Genomic DNA, 25,699 nt, shown 5'->3' on the forward strand with positions numbered 1-25,699 from the left:
GGTCAGATACAATACACACATATACACACACACACATTCATATATATGTGTATACATGAAGACTTCAGATGTAAAAGAAAAAAAATTCTTCTAAAATGAGCATTTTTATCAAGCTTGTATATTTAGGTTCAGTAATTTCACTTTAATGACAATTAATAGGTCCTTTTCATTGCCATTAAAGTGAAATAACTGAACATAAACATACAAGCTTGATAAAAATGATCAAACTAGAAGAAAATTTCAGATGGCACTTAGAGGCTTTTACATCTTAAGTATTCATAAATGTGTGTGTGTGTGTGTGTGTGTGTATATATATATATATATATATATATACAGTGAGGAAAATGTATTTCCACTTGAATTTTTCCTACCCAAATTTAAATTAAATAATTTGTAAAAAATTAAGCTCAAATATGTGATATGTAGCTAGAACACCAGCACCTCGATGTGCTTTTTTTCCACCCATGGTCGCAATCAGTGACTGGATGGACTACCGTGAAAGTCGGAGGTCGGGGCGGATGCATGTATGTATTATACAGTATGTATATATATATATATATATAAAACACATGAGCAGAAATTGGCAACATTTTAGCTTATTAGATGTGGCAGTATTTTACAGTAAAAACTTTATAATCTATCCAATTTTTGTAGTCGATTTTTACTCATCTCAGTATAGCAATAGAGTTTGGTAAAAGCTGTTCATTCATTCACTCACAAAAACACGATTCATATTTAAACAGTCTTTTTGCGTGTACAGACACTATTGCGATTAGAACAAAGCAAATATAGAACTGACCTATTCCTCAGCCGGATCCGTTGCTCCTCGAAATTAAACTTCCAGCACTTCTGAGGTAAATTTTCCAGGATTATTATTAAGATAGTATTATTCCTCACAGCGTCGTAAAGTACAGGAGTCTGAAAGTGAACTCGCTGTGTGTGTTATCCAGCTTTTTATTTGCGTTTGAATAAACGTGGGCGGAGTCAGATGAGAATGAGTGACATCTCTCTCTTTTCATACATATTACATAAACTGAGAATATTTGTTTTTTATAAAAATTACTTCATTTAAAAGAATATAATTCAAGCCTCATGCCTATGTATCTGTATGCCTGTTTGACTGAGTATTCGCTGAGTTATGGTTGATTTTCGGACTCGTTTCAGAATAGTGTTGTCACAATACCAAAATTATTGTTTCAATACCGATACCAAGTCAAGAATTGCGATTTCGATACTTTTTCGATACTTTTCCTGAAAAGGGAGCAACACTCTCAAATATCATTGCTGTGCTTTATTTTAGAACCGGGACAACATTCTAATCATATAACACACTAATAAATGAACATATGAACAGATATATTAAACATTTGAACAAAATATGAAATATCAAAATATAAAAAATGAATTAGAGCAATGACATTCAAGGTAAAGAAAATAATAAATTAAGCAGCATTATCTCATTTATCATAAGAAACATAAGAGTTACCGGTAATAACTTTATCTTGATTCTGAACTTTGAATAAAAATATGAACAGTGATTATATTAAACAATGTTTAATATTGGTAACGTATGATAAGCCTCATTGGTGATATATTTGACATATGGGGATAGAGTTCTGGAAGGCCTATGCTTCATGTTAAACATAAATATATAGCAGCAAAGACAACGTCGGCAGTGTTGCCGGCAAAATAGGCTACAGAATATTTCGTTCTGTATTGGCAGGTGCAGTATTTGAAAATCGATAATATTTTTTTAAACTACATTTATATCTGCATTTATGTCAAAACCTAGAGACTTTCAAACATCAAAATGTCATTTATTAATATGTATTCGTGTCAAAATGCATAGACACATCTTTTCCAAATCTATTTTGCCTGGAAACGCTTCCAACACGCTTGCGTGTCGCGTGAAAAATAGGCGTCGGTTCTATTTCTAGCATGCACACGTTTTCCGTGCAGCTCGGGCGCGCGTGTCACGCAGGCAGTGTGCTAGCTCTAACCTGTTAACATGGGAGCCGAAATAAAAACGGACACGCCACGCAGCTGAGACGCTCACGCCACGCAGCCAGTGTGTCGCCGGCCTTACAAATCTGGAACGCGGTCATTCTTAGAAGTATCGATACTAATACATTTAGGAATCGTGACGTTTTTAATTTCCGAGAATCGCGATACTTTTGAAGTATCGTGCACCGTGCAACACTATTTCAGAATTGACTTCACTGACAGAGAGAAAGCAGAACTCACATCATGTTTATTTTGCTTTATTTGGCAAAAAGCACAACACTACAAGTCAACAGAGTATTTTGAGTCTCTTTTGAACTAATAAGAAAAAAAGCGCGCCAGCGCGATTGTCGACCCCAGGGGGTTAATAAACAATTAAAATGTCTGCTTGCTTTATTTGACACCTTCATAATCATTACTATGCCGGTTCTTTGTGACAGTTTTTTAGTGTGTAAGTGGCAGTGATGTCACCCACTGGTTACATGAACGCGTCACCACCTCATCATTAAGTCTGTGGCCAGGGCCTTGCCTGCTGCGGCTCCGACTGATTTCCTACTCATATTACGGAAGACAATTTAAACTTACCATTGTCGATATTAGAGCTCCTTTGAGCTAAATAGCCTACTGCTGAAGACATTTCATTATTGAATAAATGAATGGCCAAATCCACTGAATTAAGGTTGTTTGTTTTCAATAGTAAATTCACTGAATGACCATGATGATTAGGGGGGACGTTGTCTTATCACAATGCCCCCCCTTGGCGACGGGCCTGGATGTACCCTGAAAGCTGGCCGAAATCACTGCTGTGGCAGTGAGAAACGAAGTTTACTCTGAAAGCTGGTGTTAGACCAGTAGGTGAAATCACTACTGCGGTAATGAGAGAAATATATTTTGATGAGGGGAGAAAGCACTGCTGCGGCAGTGAGAAATGAAAGTTTAACTGGAGAACCTGAAGGGAAACCCATGCTATGTGGGCTCGAAGCACTTGAACGGAGATAGGCCGATGGAGCTATACGGTGGAGGGGGAAAATAAATTCAGCAATTGCATAGGTAAGGAGGAGAGCAGGTGGAATTTATTAATTAATAGGGCCGTGACATTAACGCGTTAATTTCGATTAATTAATCTGAGAAAAAATAACGCGTTAAAAAAAATAACGCAGATTAATCCATTCCGTATTGACCTTTGAACCTGGAGCCGTTGTAGCCACAATTCGACTGGAAAATGAAGGAGGGAGACGAGAACGCGCTGGCGCTGCCTGGATCATTGATTGGAACATTTACTTATAAAAAACAGCCGGCATTTCAACGTTGATTCACCGGTGAACGTAAGGGACCAAGGTCGAATCAGTGTTGGATTATGTTTCGATTGTGCAAAACGAATCAACGTTGAAATCGTGACGTTTGTTTCATTGTTGATTTCGTGACGTTGTTTCACCGTCTCTTCTTTCAATATGGGTGAATAAAGATTGTATGTCGACGTTGTTGAACCAATGATGAATTATGCTTCGGTTTTGCAAATTGAATCAACGTTGATATCGTGACGTTGTTTCACCGTATTACCTTTCATCATGGGATAATGAGTCATGACAATGCTGACTGAATTTGTGATTAACTGTACACTAAAATATTGTTAACTGTCAAATTACTTGCAGCAATGGCTTAATTAAACACATTTAATAAAAATATAACATGCTCAAGATTGTAAAACAAGTTTTATTCTGAAAAAACAAAAGTCTAAAAATACTTTCTAAAACAGATGAAAAACATCTCAAACTTTAAATTTCAGCATTTTCAAAGTAATGTTAAAAACCTGTAAAGCAAGTGTAAATAATGTTTATAATTTAATGTTTAATATCAAATGTATAATTTAATAATGTTCAATAATTTAATAATGTTCAATTGTATTGTATTGATTATTTGCTAGGCACAATTATTTCAATGCTCACCCTTTGAACATTTGAACATTATTTCAATAACATGTTCAACACAATTATTTTTAATTGATTGACAGCCCTAATTTATATGCAATTAAAATGCGATTAATTTCGATTAATTAATTACAAAGCCTCTAATTCAGCCTTTCTCAAACTTTTTTCCGTCAGGGCACCTTTCAAAAGTGCATAAAATCTCAAGGCACCCAGTGTAAAATATAATTTAAAAACACTGCATAACCCAAATGTAAATGCAAATTATATATATATATATATATATATATATATATATATATATATATATAAATAAAATGAATTTACAATTTTATTAATCCGTTCATATGTTTAACCCTTTCACACGTACATTTAAAATATTCTGGCTGATCCCCCAGCGTGAGTTTTTCAAGGTGACCATTATTTAGAATGTGTCACTTTATGGTTTCCATGGTGACGCGTCATTGCTTGTCACGTGACACACCGCAGCAACAACAGAGCTGAATGAATGATGATCTGCTTTTATGTCATTTTTCCTTTTTTATTCAAAATATTCACAAATGTGTTAGATATGGCATGAAATATCTGATATTCCGATTGTCAAATATATGCAAGTGGAAGTGTTTTGTTTTTTGAACACCTTTATAACGATCGCGTTAGTTGAGCTATATGCGCCGTCATGTTAGTTTGTGCCGCAGATGCAGTTCAGAGAATCGGATCTGTTGGATTTACAACAAGTGAATTCATCCACTTCTCCCGAAATACATAAAAGTAAGTGGCAGGTGAACTGGGAGAAGAACAGAGTAAACTTTAAAGTTACTTACACAATGTGTATCTGATATGAATAAAACTAATTATAATGGAAAGGATTATTATTGCCTCTTCCTTTGACATCAGTGTGTATTTGACAAACTCTAAATGTATTGTTTTTTTAGTACTTATGTCTGAAACCTAAAACAAACATTATGTGAATGAAAACACTGAAAAGTTGTGATATATGACAGCTGAGCGCGCCTGTCTCTGGCTCAGCGCCAGCCAACGCGCGAAAGCACATTTGAATTTAGCAGTTGATCACGTCATGCACTGACCGTTCTAATCACACCGGTGCTCCAGGGACCAGCCAAGACTGATCACACCGGTGTGGTCGTACGTGCGAAAGGGTTAAAAAGAAGAAGAATGTATTTATGTAAATTCAAATATATTTATATATGAAATGTCCGATTTTTTTTTTTTTTAACCTACGAATTTTTTTGGCGGCACCCCTGACACAGTCAGGGGGCACCCCAGTGTGCCGCGGCACCCACTTTGAGAAAGGCTGCTCTAATTAATTAGATTAATTTTTTTAATCGAGTCCCGGCCCTATTAATTAATGAACATGTGCGCAGCAGCTACATTGCTGAATGGGTAATTGGTGAGCTTGTCTGTGCCATTAGTTTGAAATTATGTTTTGCTCTCATCTGAAAAATGTCTTTATCTACATTACTCTATATTCAGTTGATGATGAACTGAATATAGAGTTCATCATCATCATTACTCTATATCATTACTCTATATCATCATTACTCTATATTAAGTTCATTGATGAACATGAACTTATCCCTGTAAAGCCTGACATATGAAATAATAGTCCGATTTTTTTTTTTTTTTTTTTTTTTTACGACATATTTTATTGATATACCCAAACTGGGGGGAAATAATGTAATTTGGTACAGATGTTATTTATATTGCCAACAAGTAAGATGAAATTCTGCAAGGTTATAATATAAAACATTGAGATTTTTATAAAACAGGCTTCTTAAATAAAGTACATATATATTACCACATCATATATTAGTGGTCCCTGTCACATGTCTGTGTTTGTTTGGACTTTCGAGTTTTGCTTGGTTCCTGTTTGCCTTTGTTCTTTTCCCGCCACTCCTTTGTTTCTATGGTTATCAGTTCAGTTGTATCACCTGTTTAGTCATCATAGTCATTAGTGGTCGACCGATATGATATTTTGCATTTATAAAATATCGGCATCGGCAGATACGGTTTTCTGATTGGCCGATGTGTTGGAAGCGGGACTTTTATTTTGACGGGCGGCGCTGAGAACACCAGCGCCTGAGAAGAGAACACCAGCGCCTGATCACACAGCGCTCACTCACATTCTCCATCTTCATTAGTTTACAATCTCTGTCAGTCATATCTAATACTTTGAACTGAATACAGAACTGGTAAACAAAGAAAGTAAATGCGAAAAAGTAAAGTGTTGCTTTTATATTATTTGTAACAGAAAAGGCAAACAATCAGGCTAAAATACTTTCTCATTTACTCGTCAACATTCAGCAAATGCACATCTACATCATTTAAACAAATCTCTGAATATCTAATAAACATTTAATATCACAAACCTTGCAGATTTAATGGAATCCAGCTGTGATATCTTGTGAGGTGTGCATTGTAGCCTGATAAATGTGTGATTGCGAGTGACGGTCGGTCCGTGCGAAGTGTGTGAATGCGAACAGAAGATCAGCTTAACAGGAGACGCGATCGAAAAACTTTAAATCCTTCATTTTAAAATATGCTGTGCTATTGTTACAGAGCGGGCTCCCGCACCGCCTCCTCTCCACCACCAGAGGGAGCCTTCACCGGAATACTAGTTCTCTCGGGAACTCCAATCCCCATAATGCTTCATACCTGGGACTGATTGCGCACACACCTGCACCTCATTCAGACTCTCTATTTAATCCACACTCAAATGGAAGATCAGTGCGAAGTATTGCATTGCCACGGCCTGTAATTTCTGAGCGTTTACCCTATTCTACTGATCTTGTTGCCGACCTCGGATTGTTATCTCACTTCTGCCTGCTTGCTGCCTGTCTTGACTTGGATTGCCTTTGGATTATTGTCTCTTGCTGCCTGCCCCGATCTTCTGCCGGTTACCTGACTACTCTCTCTGTGTTGACCTTTGATTTCCCTGTTTGCTGTTCTCTGACCCCTGCCTGTTTGACGTTCCTTCAATAAAGCTGCAAATGGATCCTTCTCAATCTCCTGTATCATTACAGCTATATCCAGTTGGCCACTGTGTCATATTCATATTGTTTTCACTGTGTGCTGTATGCAATATTAGCGTTACCTTGTCTTTATTTGAAAGAAATATGATTACCAGTGCGCACTATATTACCAGATTACTGAGTGCCCTGTTACAGTGTTTGCTTCCTTTTTATTCACATATTCATATATTTTTAAACAATTACTTTATTGGTGAAAAATACTGTAATAGGTTTGCAGGTACAAAAAGTTGCCATCTAAAGTATAAGCATGAAAAAGATTTGTTTTCTAGTTTATATATAAGTGATTAAATATTGATTAAAATAAATATAAAGTATATAATAAAAATATCGGCTTTACATCGGCCATTGGCCATCCTGCTCTCTAAGATATCGGCATCGGCCATCAAAAAACCAATATCGGTCGACCACTAATCGTCATCTATCTCACCTGTGTTCTGTTAATCAGTGTAATGTGTGTTTGTATTTAAGTTCCATTCTGTTCAGTCAGTCCTTGTCCGATCTCCGTCGTATTTAGTGTGTGTGAACCTTCTGCCCGTCTTCTATGTATCTGTATTATTTATATTGTGAGCAAAAGTTTGCATTGGAACTTTTGATTTTCCTTCGTCTTCTTCTGCCTGCAACACACCGTGACAGTCCCTCTGGATCTCCCAGTAATTAGACATTTTAAATGCTTATTTTTATCAGTAATTCTGTTGTTTAATGTAATAATAATGTAATGTAATATGTAGATTGAGAGATTTACAAATAAACATTTATCAAAAGACAGATTTTATAACAAAAAGACGTGTACATGTGAATGAAGGCATTTTTAGAATTATAGTGAAAGGCCTTTAACTTGCCATAAAAGTGTGAACTGTCTCATCTAATAGTGTCAGTGCAGTCAAGTCAATAATATTGTTGAATATTAAGTGTCTCCAACTAAGGAAGCCAGAGGCAACAGTGACAAGAACCCAAACTCCATCAGGTGACAGAAATAGAGAAGAAATCCTATAGCTATAAATCTTAACGCAAATATTTTTTTCAAACATGCTTAATTTTATCTAGGATATTTTATCTGAATAAAAATACTAATGTACTGGAAATAGTATTTTTTGTAGATGAATGCTGTTTGAATGCATTGTATGCTGTTTATGTAAAAAAAAAAAAAAAGGAAAATGTATTTAATAATTGTATATAGAAAATGTATTGTATTTGTGCCATCTAATTCTGTATTGTGATTTATTGTAGGTTAAATGATTGTAACTTAACAGAAAAAAGCTGTTCAGCTCTGGCTGCAGTTCTTGGATCAGATACCAATCTGAAAGAGCTGAACATGAACAATAATAATCTGCAGGATTCAGGAGTGAAGCTGCTCTGCACTGGACTGAAGAATATAAATTGTAAATTGGAGATACTGAGGTAAGTTGAGCCACATGAGTCGCATGACTAAAGTAAGGTGCAATGATTGACGGGACGATCCCAGAGGCTAAAAGTTATAAATAAAAGTTGCATTTCTTTGTTTAATATAAGTAAGTTTGTCTTTGTTCTATTGTTGTTGTGTTTTTCATTCAAAATAATAATGAGCCACAAACTAAGCAGTCCAAAGATTTTTTATTTATTTGTTACAATGTGGGTATAGCATAACATCCTTCTTATCAATTTTGTTAATAAAAGTCCAATGTTTAATTTAAGTGAATTTATCATTGTACTATTTTATTATTGACGTATTTTCATTAATACTAATGAACCACAAACTAAGCATTTGTTTTAAATTGAGGGGAAAACACTAAGACCTTCATTTATCATTGTTACAATGGAGGTATACTATGCCATCTGTCCTATTTGTTTTGTTGATAAAAGTTTGATGTTCAATATAAGCGAGGTTGTCATTGTGCCATTTTACTGTTGTGTTTTTTTCAGTGAGTAATACTGAAGTGACATTAAGCGTTCATTTTGTGCTGCATTCATTTGGTGCTGCACTGTAATGCAAATAATTGCAGGGGATTATAATATTTAATGGATAATGTATTTTCCATATATGTATATTCTACTTCTTATAAGTTAAGATTTAAATTGTGCTGTTTTTGTTTATAGTAATTTATAATTTAGTGATTTAATCGTTGTTTGCATACCTAGTGTTGAGTCAGAATTCTGAATGGTTCTGTTTAAAAGTAGAGATTTCTGTAGATAATAGTTATTTTTTTTTTTTTTTTTTTAAGGTGTGTGAGGCGAGTTGGCTACCCTATACGCTGAGTTTTGGTTAATGGATGATAGCTTAAGCTCTAGTTCAGGCGCGTGTCGTGATTATCTATTGTCTGCTATATTTACTTTTTATTTATTAAATCTAGGAAATTGGATAATGAAACACTGATTAAAATTAAGATACAATTAATACAAAACGAAATTTGCTTTAAAGAAAGGCTTTGTGCTTTCTGTTTGAGGTCTCTGTGAAAGTTTTAAAGCAGTCTTATAGCCTGGATTGATGGCTCGCAATATCGCAATATATATCGTTGGGAAAAAAAATATCGCAATGCAATTTTTCCCAATATCGTGCAGCCCTTATTTAAAGTGTGATGTCTGTGCTTGGAGGCTTTCAAATATTCATGTTAACAGACATTAGCGCTCTAAAGTTCTCTGAAGTGTGGCTGAAAAAGCCAAGTAAAACTTTAAATTACCATTGAATCAAATAAAAAATGTATTCTTATCTGTGAAATAAGCATGTAACCCGTTTCAACTTATTGGGCCATTCCCAAACTTTAATTTTCAAATTTTCCGACCATTTTCAGATCATAGACTTTCAGAGTTGTACAGTTTTAGTTAATTGCAATCTTGAAAGGGATGTTGATGTCTAACATATTAAAGTTCACTGAGCCTTTTGTTTGCCTCCATATTCAATTGTCAGTTTTTGCAACTGACTTTCAATACATTTGTATAAAGAATAAAATAAAATTCAGTTTAACCCTCTGGGGACCAAAAACGCGCCCGCGCGTTTTGCTCGTTTTTTTTTTTAGCAATGAAAAATAAACACAAAATGCTCTGTTAATTTTGATCTTTCATTTTCGTGTAATACATCAATCGATCCTGTTCAAAATGTACACCTTTGCCATTAACATGTTTATAAATAACTGAAAAAAGCACAAATGTCAAGGCATGTCAGAACATCTCAAGGGCCCCAAAAACACCTTGGTCCCCAGAGGGTTAAGGATTTATATTGTTCAGGTTTAACCCTCTGGGGTCTGAGGGGTTTTCTGGGCCCTGGAGGTGTTCTGACATGCTCTGACATTTGTTTTGTTTTTTCAGTTATTTATAAACATGTTAATGGCAAAGGTGTAAATTCACTCTATATAGCACAAACAGGGCTACCATAATATCTGATCAACATGCTTGTAAATCTTTGTATTTTTAAGAGAATAATGTTTATGCATGGTTATTTGAAAAAATAAAAATGAAAGTTGCTGAAATAAGACCACAAAACACATACTAAATATGTGTCCACAATACTTTTGACTAATGTATGTTGTCGCTTCGAGTTCTGGCTTCAAAATGATGTGAAAATCATCCTGCCTAATCTTTCTCATAAAACAATACATTGATTTAAACTTTGTAAAACAGTTTTTTTGTCAGAAGAGCTTTATGCATGGGAGGGGTAATGGCCATCAATATTAATGAGATTCAGACCAGGGGTGTGACATAGACACTCCCCCAATGGCTAATGGGCCATCAAGTGAAGCAGCCTTAACAAAGAAGAGGAGAGCTTGTGTAGAAATTGTCCATGTACACATGGTACCCAGAGCCTAAAACTTTACAGTCCAAAAGAGATGTTACAGCATCATGTGACAGTCCATGGCCTGAAGGAAAGTTGTTCTTTCCTGTGTACACAGAAAAGTCCACAGTGTATCCATTTGATGAGTCTGCAAGAACAAACAACTTGAAACCCCATCTGGTTGGTTTGGCTTTCATGTACTGCGTCATACCTGTGTGTGCTTTGCGTGCCACCATTCTCTCATCGACAGCTACGTTTATTTTAGGATGATAGATGGCTTTACAAGCATGACGGATAGTGTCCATGAGAGGTTTGACCCTGAAAAGCCGGTCATGTTCAGGTGTGCCCCTCTTTCTGTCATTCTCCTTATCTGCATCTGGGTGACTCATGTGCAGATTCCATGAAATGGTGCGGTATCTGTCCCGGGACATGATTGTGGCAGGAAAAGGCAAAGAGAAAAGACTGTCTTGCCGCCAGTAGTCGCTGACGGAGCTGATCTTCACCATAGCCATGTAAAAAAGCAGCCCAATGTAGCGGTACATCTCACTGATGCTGACATCAGTCCATTTATATTTGCGGCCTTTTGCAATTGCACCAGCAGCTTGAGCATTGGTGTTGTGGCACAGAGTTGCCACTGCATTCTCAGAAAAAAACATTTTGAAGAGACTCAGAGGAGCGTGTGCATCAGCAGGACTCAGCTGTGGGCCAGGTTTCCGTGCAGGCAGGAATCTCAGAGTCTGTGGAACCATATCAATGTCAGTCTCTGTTTTTCATGACAGAGTAGACTGCTTGTTGCTTGTCTGAATGTTTGTCTTGGCCCTCTTTGCAACAGGTGTCTGATGATCACCATCACCTTTATAGCTGTAAAACAAACAAACAACTGTGAGCATGTTTATTACACAAAATACAACAACTGCATTTCAATCATTAAAAGTAATATTGGCCAGATGCAAAGCCATACAGACACATAATGTTTGTATGGACTATGTAAAACCGGAATATGTAAACAGAATTATACTAATATCTGAAAGAAAGGGAATAAGTGTACTTACTTTTCAGTTGTTCTCAAAACTGAACGACACCTGTCGCGTGTCAGTGCGAGTTGCAGGTGAGGCTGAGAGTGATGCTACCACATTCCTATAAAAATAATAATATTAATATTAATAAAGGTTGAACAAAGTACTATGCCAGCACATGCATAACTGATGGACAGTCAGCATGTTGATAAAACAACATCAGGTCTAACATCTGTAAAATAGTGGGTAAATATGTACTTACTCTTTCTGATTTCTGTCTATGTTGCTGCGTGCCCTCTTAGTGCGAGTTGCAGAACCTACATCATTCCTTTCAAAAAAAGTTGAAAATTATTATTATCATATATTTTAGAGTACTATTCCAGCACATGCACAACTGATGGGCATTAGCATGCTGATAAGATAACACAAAGAAAAATTATGTAACATTATCAACCAACCTCCAAAAATAAATAAAGTCATACAGGCTCATATTGTAATAAGTATTATTACAAGTATTAACTAGTATATTATATAGTATATTATAATAAGTATTAACTAACATGGGTAAATATGTACTTACTCTTTCTGATGTTCGACTGTGTTGCTGCGCGCCCTCCGAGTTGCAGATGAAGGTGATGCAGTAACATTCCTTTTTTTTTTAAAGTTGAAAACTATTATAACATAAATATTTCAAAGTATATTACCATTAGTCTATATGAATAACTGATGCGAATAATTGTAGACACGTGCTGTAGGCATATATTGTGTGTCAATGGGCCATTACGGAGATCGCACAACGCAAACATTAACACATTTGCAATTCATCAGCTGGGCATATTTACACATTTCAGCACATACACACATTTGCAATAGATATTTGGGTAACACTTTATGGTAAGCAGTGTTTCCTTTAGGATTTTTTTTAGCAGTGGGGGCAGGTCTGTCCGAACAACTTATTTTAAGGTGTTCTGTAAATTATTTTTTTGAAACACTTTACAAAATGTTTTGATTTAACATTAGTTTATTACTAACATGAACCATGAGCAATACATGTTACTGAATGTATTCATCTTTATTAATCTTAATAAAAATACAGCTGTTTATTGTTTGTTCATGTTAGTTCACAGTGCATTAACTAAATGTTAACAAATACAACTTTTGATTTCAATAATGTAGGCTATTAAATGTTGAAATGAACATAGCAAAGATTAATACATTCTGTAGAAGTGCAGTTTATTAAAAGTTAATGTTAACTAATTTAGTTATAACTAGAGTTTAATAAATGGAACCTTATTGTAAAGTGTTACCGATCTGTTATACACCGATTCAGACGTCTCGTGAGTTCAGTGTTGGAAAGATCAGTCGTTTAACCATTCATTAAAACGTGGAACCTTGCTTCGCAAAGAGAGTGCTCGCGTGCGCTCTCGCTCTCTCGTTCTTTTAAACATGCGCCCAGCTGTCACAAGCGCAGCAGTTTATCTACATTACACACCGGTCAAATAAGACTTTGGCGGGACAAAAATTCGCTTTGGCGGCCGCCAAAAAAAAATCTTCGATCGGGTCAGTCGCACAAGTGCGCCTAAATATCTTTTCATGGTCGCACACAGACATATTTAGGCGCAAATGCGAGTGAAATGGTTGCACTGTTGAGCCCTAACGTTACCGTGGCGGCAAGAATTTTGCCGTGGCGGGCCACCATTAACTAATCAACATAGAGGAAACACTGGTAAGGGTACATGAATTATCATGAATTCATGTATAAATTCATGCATGAAATATCCATTCATTCATGCATTAATATCTCATGAATCATCAGGAACTAACACGAGTTCAACGTTTTTCATTCATGACTTCATGGATGAACAACACCTTAATTAAAATATTAACTAAGATGAGTACATCATCATGAATTATGATTTATTACGCATGATCAGGATGTTTTCTTTGTTCACACAAAAAATTGGTCTTTACCACCCATTGTGGATAAAGCTATGGTTATGGTACATGAATCATCATGAATTCATGCATAAAAAAGTATTAATTCATGCATGCAAGACTACTCTTCGAATTATTAAAGGAATGTACAAAAATCCACATTATCTAATGCATGCATACAGGCTAGAACAGTAGATCAATTAATGTGAGAACTTTTTTTCTGAATTATGATCTGCGTTTCCAAGCATGTTCATGTCTTCTTCATAGCCTGCAGGTAAATGGACAGACACCAAAATTGGCCAATCACAGCACATAACATACGAATTCTGTTGGCATTCAAATACAGTAGTCATCATTAACTAAGCATTATTTATATTATTTATATAATAGTTTTGTATGAGGTAACGTTACAGAGCAGAATTTAAGTTATTAATCCATGAAAATGTTAATCCGGTTTCAGTTCGCTCGCTGTTCGCTCTGTGTATGTAGTACACAATTTAAACACGGCATGTCGCAATCTGTGACGAAGCATGCGAGAGCCAATGAGTGTTTGATATCACTGCTGTAAAACATGTCGTAACGCTTCGGGCGCAATTTTTGAATTTGAATTCACCACGAGCGCGGATTTGACGTTGACGGTCTCCGCTGAGAAATGGAGATGAAGATCACTGGATAAAGGGCTGCATTTGGATCTGTTTCTTGCAAACAACGTATGGATTCTAAAGATTTGGATCACATTAAGCTAATACAATTGATTTCTTTTGTGAAATTATGTTGTGTTTTAGTGTATTATGAGTCTATAGGAGAAAACGTCTTTTGTGTCTCACGGTAAATAAACCAAATATTACAAAATGGTTAAACGATTAAAGGAGGTATTTTTAAGGTTTTAAGGTGTATTCTTGTTTAACACCATGTAGGCTAATCCTCCAAAACGAGTTTGCAGCAGAGGGCACGAACAGAATGAAATGTTAATATTTATGAGTAACGTTATTATATGAGTAACGTTAGTATTAATAAATGCGACTGAAAATTTTATTGATAAGACAATTGAATGCAATAGAGTCAAAACATTAATGCCACGATTTTAATATGCATAAGTTAAATAGGAATACGTCCAAATTTGTATGTCGTTGTTTGTATAAGTTGTTTATACGTAAATAAATTACGTTTTTGTGCTGTCAATACGTAAATGTTATACATTTTAGTGCTGTAAAAACGTCAGTATTATACGTTTCTGTGTGTATAAAACGTAAATAAATGTACGTATGGTAGAACTACACTTTACGTAGCGCATTCTAATGAGATCACGTTGCAAGTTAAGATCAAAGTCCATTTGTGTCCACAGTACATTGTTTGCAAAGGCTTGAACTTTCATGTTCATATTCATGTCATTTCACAGTTATGCCACATTGTTCATCAGTGTTTCAAAGCACCAAGTCACCACTTTAGTTGAGGGGCCACACACATGATGAAGTCATTGATATATAATGCTTAGTTAATGATGACTACTGTATTTGAATGCCAACAGAATTCGTATGTTATGTGCTGTGATTGGCCAATTTTGGGGTCTGTCCATTTACCTGCAGGCTATGAAGAAGACATGAACATGCTGGATAACTCAGATCATAATGAAAACACATTGTTCATCAGTGTTTCAAAGCACCAAGTCACCACTTTAGTTGAGGGGCCACACACATGATAATGATGACTGTTAATGATGTTAATGTTAATGATGACTACTGTATTTGAATGCCAACAGAATTCGTATGTTATGTGCTGTGATTGGCCAATTTTGGTGTTTGTCCATTTACCTGCAGGCTACAGGGTTCGTACGGATGCTTGAAATCCTTGAAAGTGCTTGAATTTTGATGTTGTGTTTTCAAGGTTTGAAAAGTGCTTGAATTTTGGATAAAATGCTTGAAAATGCTTGAATTTGTAACTGTATTTCTTTCACAAGAAATATCTTTCTGACGAAATAGTTCTTTATTAAATGTAGAATTTTTTTTTAGCCCTTTAGAATCAGATACAGATTGATTTGCGTAACGCTGGCCAGAGCAAAAGTAGGCGGAGTTTTCATTTTGATTTCCGCGGTTGTATGGATGCACCGTTTTTATTGGCCACGCAGCGGCAACAGTTGAACTATTTTAAACTTTGACCGCGGCGTGCGCGCGAGCTCGCTGAGCTCCGCTTTGGTCCGAGTTGCGCGGCGCAAGCCATTGAAATATATCGGTTTCATTTCAATTCAGTTTTACAGCCTATAAATCACATTATCTGGTAAGCAATATTTGGACATTAAGATAATGAAAACTATATTATTCATATGCTTTAGGCTATATACTTAGTGATACATTTTGAAGAATAAAACTTGTGATTGGCTTAAATATTAGGGCTGCACAATATATCGAAATATTGCAAATGTATATATTACAATATGCATAATTGCATATCGCAACGGCTTGCAATAACTGGGGTCATGAACAAAAGACAAAGAAAATGCTCACTGCTTTTGTCTGAATAGGCTAACTTTTGTAGCTTTAATAAGAATCAGTATATTTAATTCATGCAGTGAAAACTAAGCAGTGTTTATTTTTACATTTGATTAATCAGTTTCTGTTGTTAAATAAACCTAATGTAGGATAACCTGAATCCCAGTGATGTTAAAATAACACTTCTTATGCTACAGTAAAACACTGATGTTCACTGTCAGAAGTTGTAGGGGTATTTTCTTATCACAAAAAGAATGTGAAACACGTATGTGTAAGTTATATCATTTTAAAGATAATTTAAGTTAATTTGACACACTTTAAGCATAATCGTATCACATATTGAATATCGCATTATTTAATGAGTTATCGCATATCTAATTTTTCTTCAATATCGTGCAGCCCTCTGCTATTATGAAACATTTGGCTGTTTATCTCTTTTGATGTGATAAAAACACTAAATAATAATTTTAACTATGTATTGGTATGTAATTTACGGTAGTGTAAGGTGCTGGAAAAAGCTTTAAAATGGACCTGGAAAGTGCTTGAAAAGTGCTTGAATTTGACCTTGGAAAAAGTGTACGAACCCTGAGGCTATGAAGAAGACATGAACATGCTTGGAAACTCAGATCATAATTCAGAAAAAAAGTTCTCACATTAATTGATATACTGGTCTAGCCTGTTTGCATGCATTAGATAATGTGGATTTTTGTACATTCCTTTAATAATTCGAAGAGTAGTCTTGCATGCATGAATTAATACTTTTTTATGCATGAATTCATGATGATTCATGTACCATAACCATAGCTTTATCCACAATGGGTGGTAAAGACCAATTTTTTGTGTGAACAAAGAAAACATCCTGATCATGTGTAATAAATCATAATTCACGATGATGTACTCATCTTAGTTAATGTTTTAATTAAGGTGTTGTTCATCCATGAAGTCATGAATGAAAAACGTTGAACTCGTGTTAGTTCCTGATGATTCATGAGATATTAATGCATGAATGAATGGATATTTCATGCATGAATTTATACATGAATTCATGATAATTCATGTACCCTTACCGTAAAGTGTTACTGATATTTGCAAGCACTCTTCGTTGATGATAATGAGACAGCATAAACACTAGTCAAAATATAATCTAAACATACATAATATTTTCTAAATTAATTTCAAAATTCTAACTTTCATACAGGCCTATGATCTAAACATATCGTTGTACATATTTTACAGCATGTCTAGGCTTTGCTGTATAAAGTCTTCTGAAGGCACGCGCCGAAACGCGTTTGTGCAAATAAGTTTATCTATGCATGAAGCCTCTCTCCTACTTTATACAGCATAGCCTAGACCATTTAAATATAAATTACTCTGAATGACAAGTATGGAAATGGTCCAACCAGTAAAATATGTAGCCTACGTTTATATAAAATAGCTTGTCAACTAATGCAAGTCAATTTAAAAAGACTTACTCATCCGAAATATTATCCACGGCTGGATCAAGTCGCTCTTCAAAATACAAACGTTCATCGTCAGAGTCCTGCTCTTCTTCTGAGGAAAAAGTGAACTTTTCATCACTATCCAGGACTAGCTGAAGGGCTTCCTCACCAGTGAATCGTGCCATCTTCCAACTGCGCAGGAAAGTGAATGAATGAAACTTGCTGGTTTTAAGGCATTTCAGGGGGCGTTTACTTTATTTTGCATAGATCACCTCAGCTCATTAGCTTATGAATAGCGTGCTCTGCGAGTGGGTGTGAACTCATTACAGATAATTAGATGAGACGGGAGAAACTGTACTTCTCTTTAGTTTCATACAGATTACATTGCAGTAGAATGTTTGTTTTGAATGTGAATTGTTTTATTTAAAAGTAGAAATTTAAAGCTTTCTTTAGACGCATGTTTCATGGTTGTGTGATAAATATTAGCTGAGTTTCAGTTCATTTTCCAGACTTGTTTCAGAAAGATTTTTGCGGAGACAGAGTGAGCTGAAAGCGCACCCTGTTTATTTTATTTATTTAAAAATAAAAACAAGGTTTTGATGTTAATGTGAGTGTACACAAAAAAAAAAGAAGACCCTCTATAGTTTATAATCATGTACTATGTGAAAAAAAATCTAGCAAAACGCGCCGGCGCGTTTGCCGACCTCAGAGGGTTAACTGATTAATCAGCTGAATGTTTTCCTCTCTGTTCTAGACTCTCTAACTGCAGTGTGACAGAAGAAGGTTATAAAGCTCTGGCTTCAGCTCTGAGATCAAACCCTTCACACCTGATAGAGCTGGATCTCACAGGAAATGATCCTGGACAATCAGGAGTGAAGGAGCTCAGTGATTTACTGCAGGATCCAGACTGTCAACTGAAGACACTGAGGTGAGACGGGATCAAATAATTTACTAAATTAGCTACTGTATATGCAGGCTAAATATTCATAACTAATATATTATTTTAGTTATATAATAAGCTGTACAATTTGTTGCATCAAAATGATCAAAATCAGATCAGATGCTGCAGGTTCTGTCATGATGATGATAACCGTCAACACAGTTTAGTTGTGATACGAGCTACAGGTCAAATAGACATTATGGGTCAGCATATGTGTGCTGACATTCAGGAGTATACCTTAATAATTAACAATAGTTTTCCATTTAATAAGTAACAATAGTTTTCCATCAAGCCCAGATTCACTGCATCTCTCTGCACCAGGTCAATGAGTCTCCAGATGTTCACAAACATGCAGTTTCACAAGCCAGTTTTCTCTGTGCTGACGTTTCTCACTCCTCCTGCTTTAAAGACAGAAAGATCTTAATTTCACACTCTGTATTCATACTGAAAATCATGATCTAGTGAGCTTTTGCCCTTCTGCTCTGTGAGACCTTTCTGTTCTTATGCTTATGTTTGCTTTAGGACTGAGTGTTGCTCTAGTTTCTTTTAAATATATATTTATTTGTGTATTTAAATGTTTAAAGAAAAATTTGACATCTAAATAACTAACTTAAGCTTGTCTTTAAAACAATAATTATGTTTTTTATTGTATCAATCATTTTTTGTAATGCAGTGGACATTTAGTTGATACCTGAATTGCCTCTTCTGCAGGTTTGTGAGTCCTGCTGCTGAGGAAGCCTGTCAGTATGTGAATAGAGTTGTGGGTATAAACCCGTTACTCCAGAGAGAGCTGAAGCTGAGTGAACATAAACTAGGAGACACACGAGTGAATCAGATCGCTGCTCTACTGCAGGATAAACACTGTCAACTCAACACACTGACGTGAGTATTGCTCATTTATTTATTATATTACTTTTTAAGAATTTGTAAGAATTTTTTTCCCTCAGTCACACAGAGCCAGAACAATTTAAAATAATAAAATTAAACAGTCAATTAACCTGTTAACCTTTGCCAGTGCGCCGGCGCATTGAAGGGTTTTTTTTTTTTTTTTTTTTTAATCGTTCAAAGTTACTATCAGAATTAATGTTATTACCTTGACAAACTATACATCATTAAAAAGATATAAGACTCAAGTTTCAGTATTTGACCTCTATTGTATTCTGATGTAAAAAAAAATATACGCTTTTTTATTATTTCAATTCAATTCAGTTATTGTGATTTGATTTAAAATTGACTCATATGGAATATTTATATTAGGTAGGCTACACAAGATAGGCATTAATTTTTCTAAAGAAAAAAACAACTCACCTAATGCTGTAAACATACAGAGAGCCCTTTCAGCTGCTAATATTATTTAAGGTTAAAAATAACTCAAATTAAATATAATGCGTTTTTTATTTATTATAATAACAACATTATTTAATGATATTTTTTCTAGCCAACTAACGTGCTATAGCCTATATTATGGTCATCAAATGGCTTTCCTGAGGTAAATGTTATGTGATATAATTGTTCTCCAGCGGTTTTATTGACCCCTTTGTTTGTTTGATTGGTCGATATTATGTATGAGGAATATACATTTCGGTAAGTTGTAGGCTGTATCTTTCGTGTTTATTTACTATTAGCTAGAGATGATCGGTTCACATGTCGCTAGGGATCTGTCGCGTCCGGACTGTAAAAGGTTGCGTCACATTTACAAGCACCAAAACGGTATTTATTGTTTGAATTTCGTAATAAAAGTGACAGAATCTGAGAGCTGAGATTTTTTTTATATCATAAGTAACCTGCTCTGTCTAGTCTGTCAGTCTCCGGGATTTTTCTGTGCGTGAGAAAATGGATGTGTGGCGTGAGAGCGTGTGAAAAGTGTCAATTGCGTGTGTCTCACGGTGAATGCGTGAGAGTTGGCAGCTATGATGTAATGCTAATCGATATAGAGTTTATCATCGTGCAGAATACTATAAAATAATATATAATATATTTTCTGTCCGATTTTTTTTATCTGAAGCCAAATTAGATCACAGAAGAGTATTTAAAACGCTTGACTTGCGTTATAGAGTAAGTTTGGAGCACAAACATGGTTTTGATCTCATAAATTGTTGTGTATTAATGATGTGCTAAGCTAAAATGCTAGCTAGCCCTAGGTGCACCTGCCACCTAGAAGTTATACTTTTATGAGTTTTTTTTCTAAATAGGAATGCTTACTGAAATGTTTCTTTATTCAAGAAGGGCATTTGATACAGTTTCAAATGTGAAGTGAGAACTTTGATAAAAGAAATTAGGGATTGAAACAGTGTGAATAGCCAGTCGTTAGTAATTATAATGCAGACAAAAGAAATGCATATTTAGTGTCATAACCAGGCTGGAGAGGTGTGAGTGTGTCCAGGAGAGACTGAGACTGAATGGGGCTCGTTTGCACCACAAAACAATAGAGACAAAAGACTGAATGGATGCTTTAGAAGATGACTAAACATCATTAGCATTTTAGAATCTAATCAAAATAAAGTCATATGACATGAACTTGAAAAACATTTAACTAAATACAGAATTTTAGACTTATCATCTTCAGATTTTAAATATAACATGGTCAGAGATGTGGCTTTAGCTGTAGTGCATTTCTAGATTGATACAGTGCCAACTTCAATTTTATTTTCATGAAGATATTTCATAAAAATACATTTCTAATAACCTTACTAAACTTTGATGTTATTTATAACTATTTTTTTCATTATGACAATAATTAATTCTACATTTTCAATAAACTGCCAGGTGTCTGCTTTCAAATGAGATCATACTTGTGCTTTTAGTACAAAGGGTTCATGAACTGTATCTGTTTCAGTTTGGGTATGCCATTTCTGGGGATTTTTCAAAAGTGGGGTTGCATCTTAACAGGTTAAACTACTAAGCTGCAAGCCCACTTTTGAAAAATCCCCAGAATGTCACATGATTATGGCACTTTTTCCATGTGTTCCATATATGGACTAAAGCTGCGTCCGAAATCGGGTACTATGGGAGTAGGTACTACATTTAAATTAGAACGTACTTCGCGACCGTTAAAAAAGTACGCTCTATATAGTATGAATACGGGTAGTATGAATGGAGTCAGGACGTACTGGTATTACGGTTGGTATTGTCACGTAACATGCGCGGCCACATCAGCGCGAAAAGTTAAAGAGCCCATTCCACTGACTGCACCAACTTAGAGCAATGTTTTTAGTTCTTCTTTCCGCTTTCGTCTGCGTTTTTACGTCGTTCGTGCTCACAATTCAGAGGAGTCGTCGGTCAGCTGCTCGCAGATCACGCCTTTGTCGAGAGCTTTTATGTAATTTCTCAATTAAGTTAAATATCATTTAGCCAATACATTTTACCTCAAAAAAAAAAAAAAAAAAAACACACACATAAACCTGTGAACAATAACAGATGTTGATTTTTGGTAAGGAAAAAGTAATTTATTTGCTTGTGATATTACCATCAATGAATAAACATGAATGAATCAATAGTATGCGTGTGTGTATCTCTGTTGATTCATTCATGGATGGCAATATCACAAGCAGTGTGTGTGTGTGTGTATATATATATATATATATATATATATATATACACACACATATACATGTAGCGTAACACACTGAGGTCAGATACAATACACACATATACACACACACACATTCATATACATGTGTATACATGAAGACTTCAGATGTAAAAGAAAAGCATTTTTATCAAGGTTCAGTAATTTCACTTTAATGACAGTTAATAGGTCCTTTTCATTGCCATTAAAGTGAAATAACTGAACATAAACATACAAGCTTGATAAAATTGATCAAACAAGAAGAAAATTTCAGATGGCACTTAGAGGCTTTTACATCTTAAGTATTCATATGTGTGTGTGTGTGTGTGTGTATATATATATATATATATATATATATATATATACACACACACACACACACACACACACACACACACACATAAGAAATGGATCATATACATATAATACATACATACATATTATATTTATAAATAAGCCAACACAGAAAACAAAAAAACTATAAACACGTTTACAGATTGTGAGCCCTACAACCTACTTCGCCAATTCTTCATCTATATTTTAAAGATGGAGCTGACCTCCGCCCCGACCTCCGACTTTCACAGTAGTCCATCCAGTCACTGATTGCGACCATGGGTGGAAAAAAAGCACATCGAGGTGCTGGTGTTCTAGCCACATATTTTTTTACAAATTATTTACTTACTAAATACTACTTACTAATTTGGGTAGGACAAAGTACAAATTTACTTTGTATTCTGTATCCATTTAAAAGTTAAATAATATACGAAAATAAAGCAAATACATTTTAAAGGTGTCTGGAGTGTGTGGGTATTTCTCTATAGTGCGGCACTCATATTTTTCAGATATACCTGCAATTTGCTTGTTTCAAAAACCATCTGGAATCTGCCACAAAATAAGTGCACACACAACACCCTTTAAAAATATTAATTACTCAATGCCACATATTAAACACTTTACAACTGACAATCTAACTACTGTAAATCCCTGGGAATTAAGGGTTTTGTAATAAAACTTGCTAAAACAGCATGACAAAATGAACTTACTAACAAATAAATGGATAAATAATGTTTTCTTTATTATTATTATTTTATTTTTTTTAGCAATTATTTCTAAAAGCTGAAGGAATCTTTCCTCTCTCTGGCCTCCTGTTCTCGTCTCTCCTCATGTTCTCGTCGCTCTCTCTTTTCTTTCCTCCCTTTCATTAGCCACTCTCCACTCTATAAGAACACAAGTGTGTTCATCAGCCCCCTGCAAAATCAACACAGAATTTAACATTAGTGATGAACCAACCATGATCAATCTAAATTATTATTATTATTATTATTATATTAATATTAATGTTACATGGACAAGTTGAGGTACACTTGATGACAGTAGCTTGCTACGTAGCCAACACATATTACATATCAACACTGGTAAAGGAGAAATAAAATCGCTGTAAAATAAAAAATTAAAGTTTTGTAACTATCATTTAACTGAGAAACAACGTTGTTGTTTAAATAAAACAGTGTTAACTAGCTGACAGGCATTAGCTCGTTCTGTTCGGTAATAATAATGATAAAATTGTCAGTTTTGCAGCCAATTCACAAAATTGTACCCTCGATTTACATTATTTAAACTTTTAACAAGTCAATCGTTTACTTATATGATGTTAAACAAATACAATTTAACCACAAAGAAACAATAAGTGTTTTGTAAAGTATTTACACTTGAAAACAGCATTTTTCGAATAAAACGACGACAACTCCTCTCCCGTGGCATCATGTAAAGTGTCCATCATATGCGCACTTCAGAATCTCGCCGGAAGTAGTAGGTCATCCGGGTACTTTTCGCCTTCTGTTTTTCGAATTCTATGATTTCGGACATACTACTCTGCTCGCGTACTGTTTTTCGCATACTATATAGTAGGGAAGTATTTGATTTCGGGCGCAGCTTAAATGTGCATAGGGCGCCCTCAGGCTGCTGGTATGGGTTGAAAACACAGTACATCAGAGTATCCAGCGCTCATAATGATTACATCGACGCATTTGGGTATAAATTCAATAAATATTATTCCTGTCTATAGAAATCTGATGTAAACCTATGAGAATCTATCAATATTTCTCCAAATCTGCACATTTTTGAGCTAAAAGCCCTGAGGGACGTTGTTTTGTCAAGAGTTGTCATGACGACAGCACAGGAGTTTTTTTCTGAATGGGAGCGGCTGACGCTCATAATTCATATTAAAGGTATCGGCTCATTTTTCATTTCACAACTCCTGATACAAATTAAGACATAACTGTCACTATAAGTTTCTCAGAATAAAATAGTGTTTAAATACTGAAACTTGAGTCTTATATCTTTTTAATGATGTATAGTTTGCCAAGGTAATAACATTAAATCTGATAGTAACTTTGAACTATAAAAAATAAATAAATAAAAAACGCTTCAGTGTGCCGGCGCACTGGCAAAGGTTAACAGGTTAATAACACAAAATTAAAAAGGTGATATCAAGCTTTAAATGTTTGATTAAGACAGACAGTTTGATCATGGGTCAATAATTATATCAGTTTCTGTAGAGGCAGAACAACGTTTTTTTTTTCAGACATCAGGATCAGAACTGTTCATAACTGCTTTCAATTTAATCTTTGTATTTCACAAATATCTAATTTTGGTGCAACATATACTGTAACTTGTAAAAACCGAATAAGTGCATTTTAAAAGTCTGTGATCAGTATCTGCCTGTAATAAGATCCACTGAAGGTAAGTTGACTGAACGCTAGTGATGGGCGCTTTCGAAACACGCTTCATGAAGCTGTGAAACCTTTACGAATCTTTTGTTTCGGATCAGTGGTTCAGAGTGTGTGTCAAACTGCCAAAGTCACATGATTTCAGTAAACGAGGCTTCGTTACGTCATAACTGTTTCAAAACGTTTGGAAATGTCAATGGTTCACCACTGGGGGGCGATGATCTCTGTGAACCCATGAATCATGCAGATTCACTGAGATTGAACAAGTGTCTGTGGGTTTTACCTGATCTCTGATCAGTTTTATACATTTGTAGACATTTGAATTAGACATTAATATAATTAAAAGCAATAATAGTAGTTAATAGTCTCTTATTGGCCTGTTTAGCTGAGCCATCCATAAAATACACTGACACTGCCTCACGGTGCAGCACTAAAGCAGATGAACGTACTCGGTTACTAACGTAACCTCGGTTCTCTCTAGAAGAGGGAACGAGTACTGCGTAAGATATCTTACGCTAGGGGAAAATCCTTTTTCCGCGAGATATTGAAGCCAAAAATTATCCTTAATTTTGTAATAATGCAAAACGCGTTGCGGCAGCATGCAGACATAGGCGAGACAGCTCGCGCGCCTATTGGCTGCTCTGCGGCAACTGCAGCAGCCTATCGAGCGAGGCCTGGCGTGACGCCAGACCCAATCAGGGCACTTCGCGCCCGCTGCGTCACGTCCCGCCGAAATGGGCGTGGTCTAGGCCTATAAATACCGCTCGCAGGCAGCTATTATCTGTTTTTTCATCATCGAAGCAACCAGAGCGTGTGCATGCACGGCAAGATACGCAGTACTCGTTCCCTCTTCTAGAGAGAACCG

General features: G+C 35.4%; 2 protein-coding genes across 2 annotated transcripts in view; both read left to right on the top strand.

The window, feature by feature from the left end:
• LOC311305896 (protein NLRC3-like) overlaps nucleotides 1-6,949 on the top strand; it is a 39,965-nt gene extending 33,016 nt beyond the window's left edge. The window contains exon 11 of the mRNA XM_084433870.1: nucleotides 6,507-6,949. Within this exon, the coding sequence (XP_084289996.1) occupies nucleotides 6,507-6,612 (106 nt within the window). The 3' untranslated portion in view covers nucleotides 6,613-6,949. The remainder of the gene's footprint in view (nucleotides 1-6,506) is intronic.
• The window catches only part of LOC311305800 (uncharacterized protein), a 1,224,369-nt gene that overhangs the window by 243,290 nt on the left and 955,380 nt on the right, over nucleotides 1-25,699 (top strand). The window contains exons 5-6 of the mRNA XM_084433678.1: nucleotides 18,352-18,525; nucleotides 19,249-19,419. Coding sequence (XP_084289804.1) covers nucleotides 18,352-18,525; nucleotides 19,249-19,419 — 345 coding nt within the window. The remainder of the gene's footprint in view (nucleotides 1-18,351; nucleotides 18,526-19,248; nucleotides 19,420-25,699) is intronic.

This window comes from Rutilus rutilus (assembly GCF_951802725.1).
Source record: "Rutilus rutilus genome assembly, chromosome: 1".
NCBI classification, from domain to species: Eukaryota; Metazoa; Chordata; class Actinopteri; order Cypriniformes; family Leuciscidae; genus Rutilus; species Rutilus rutilus.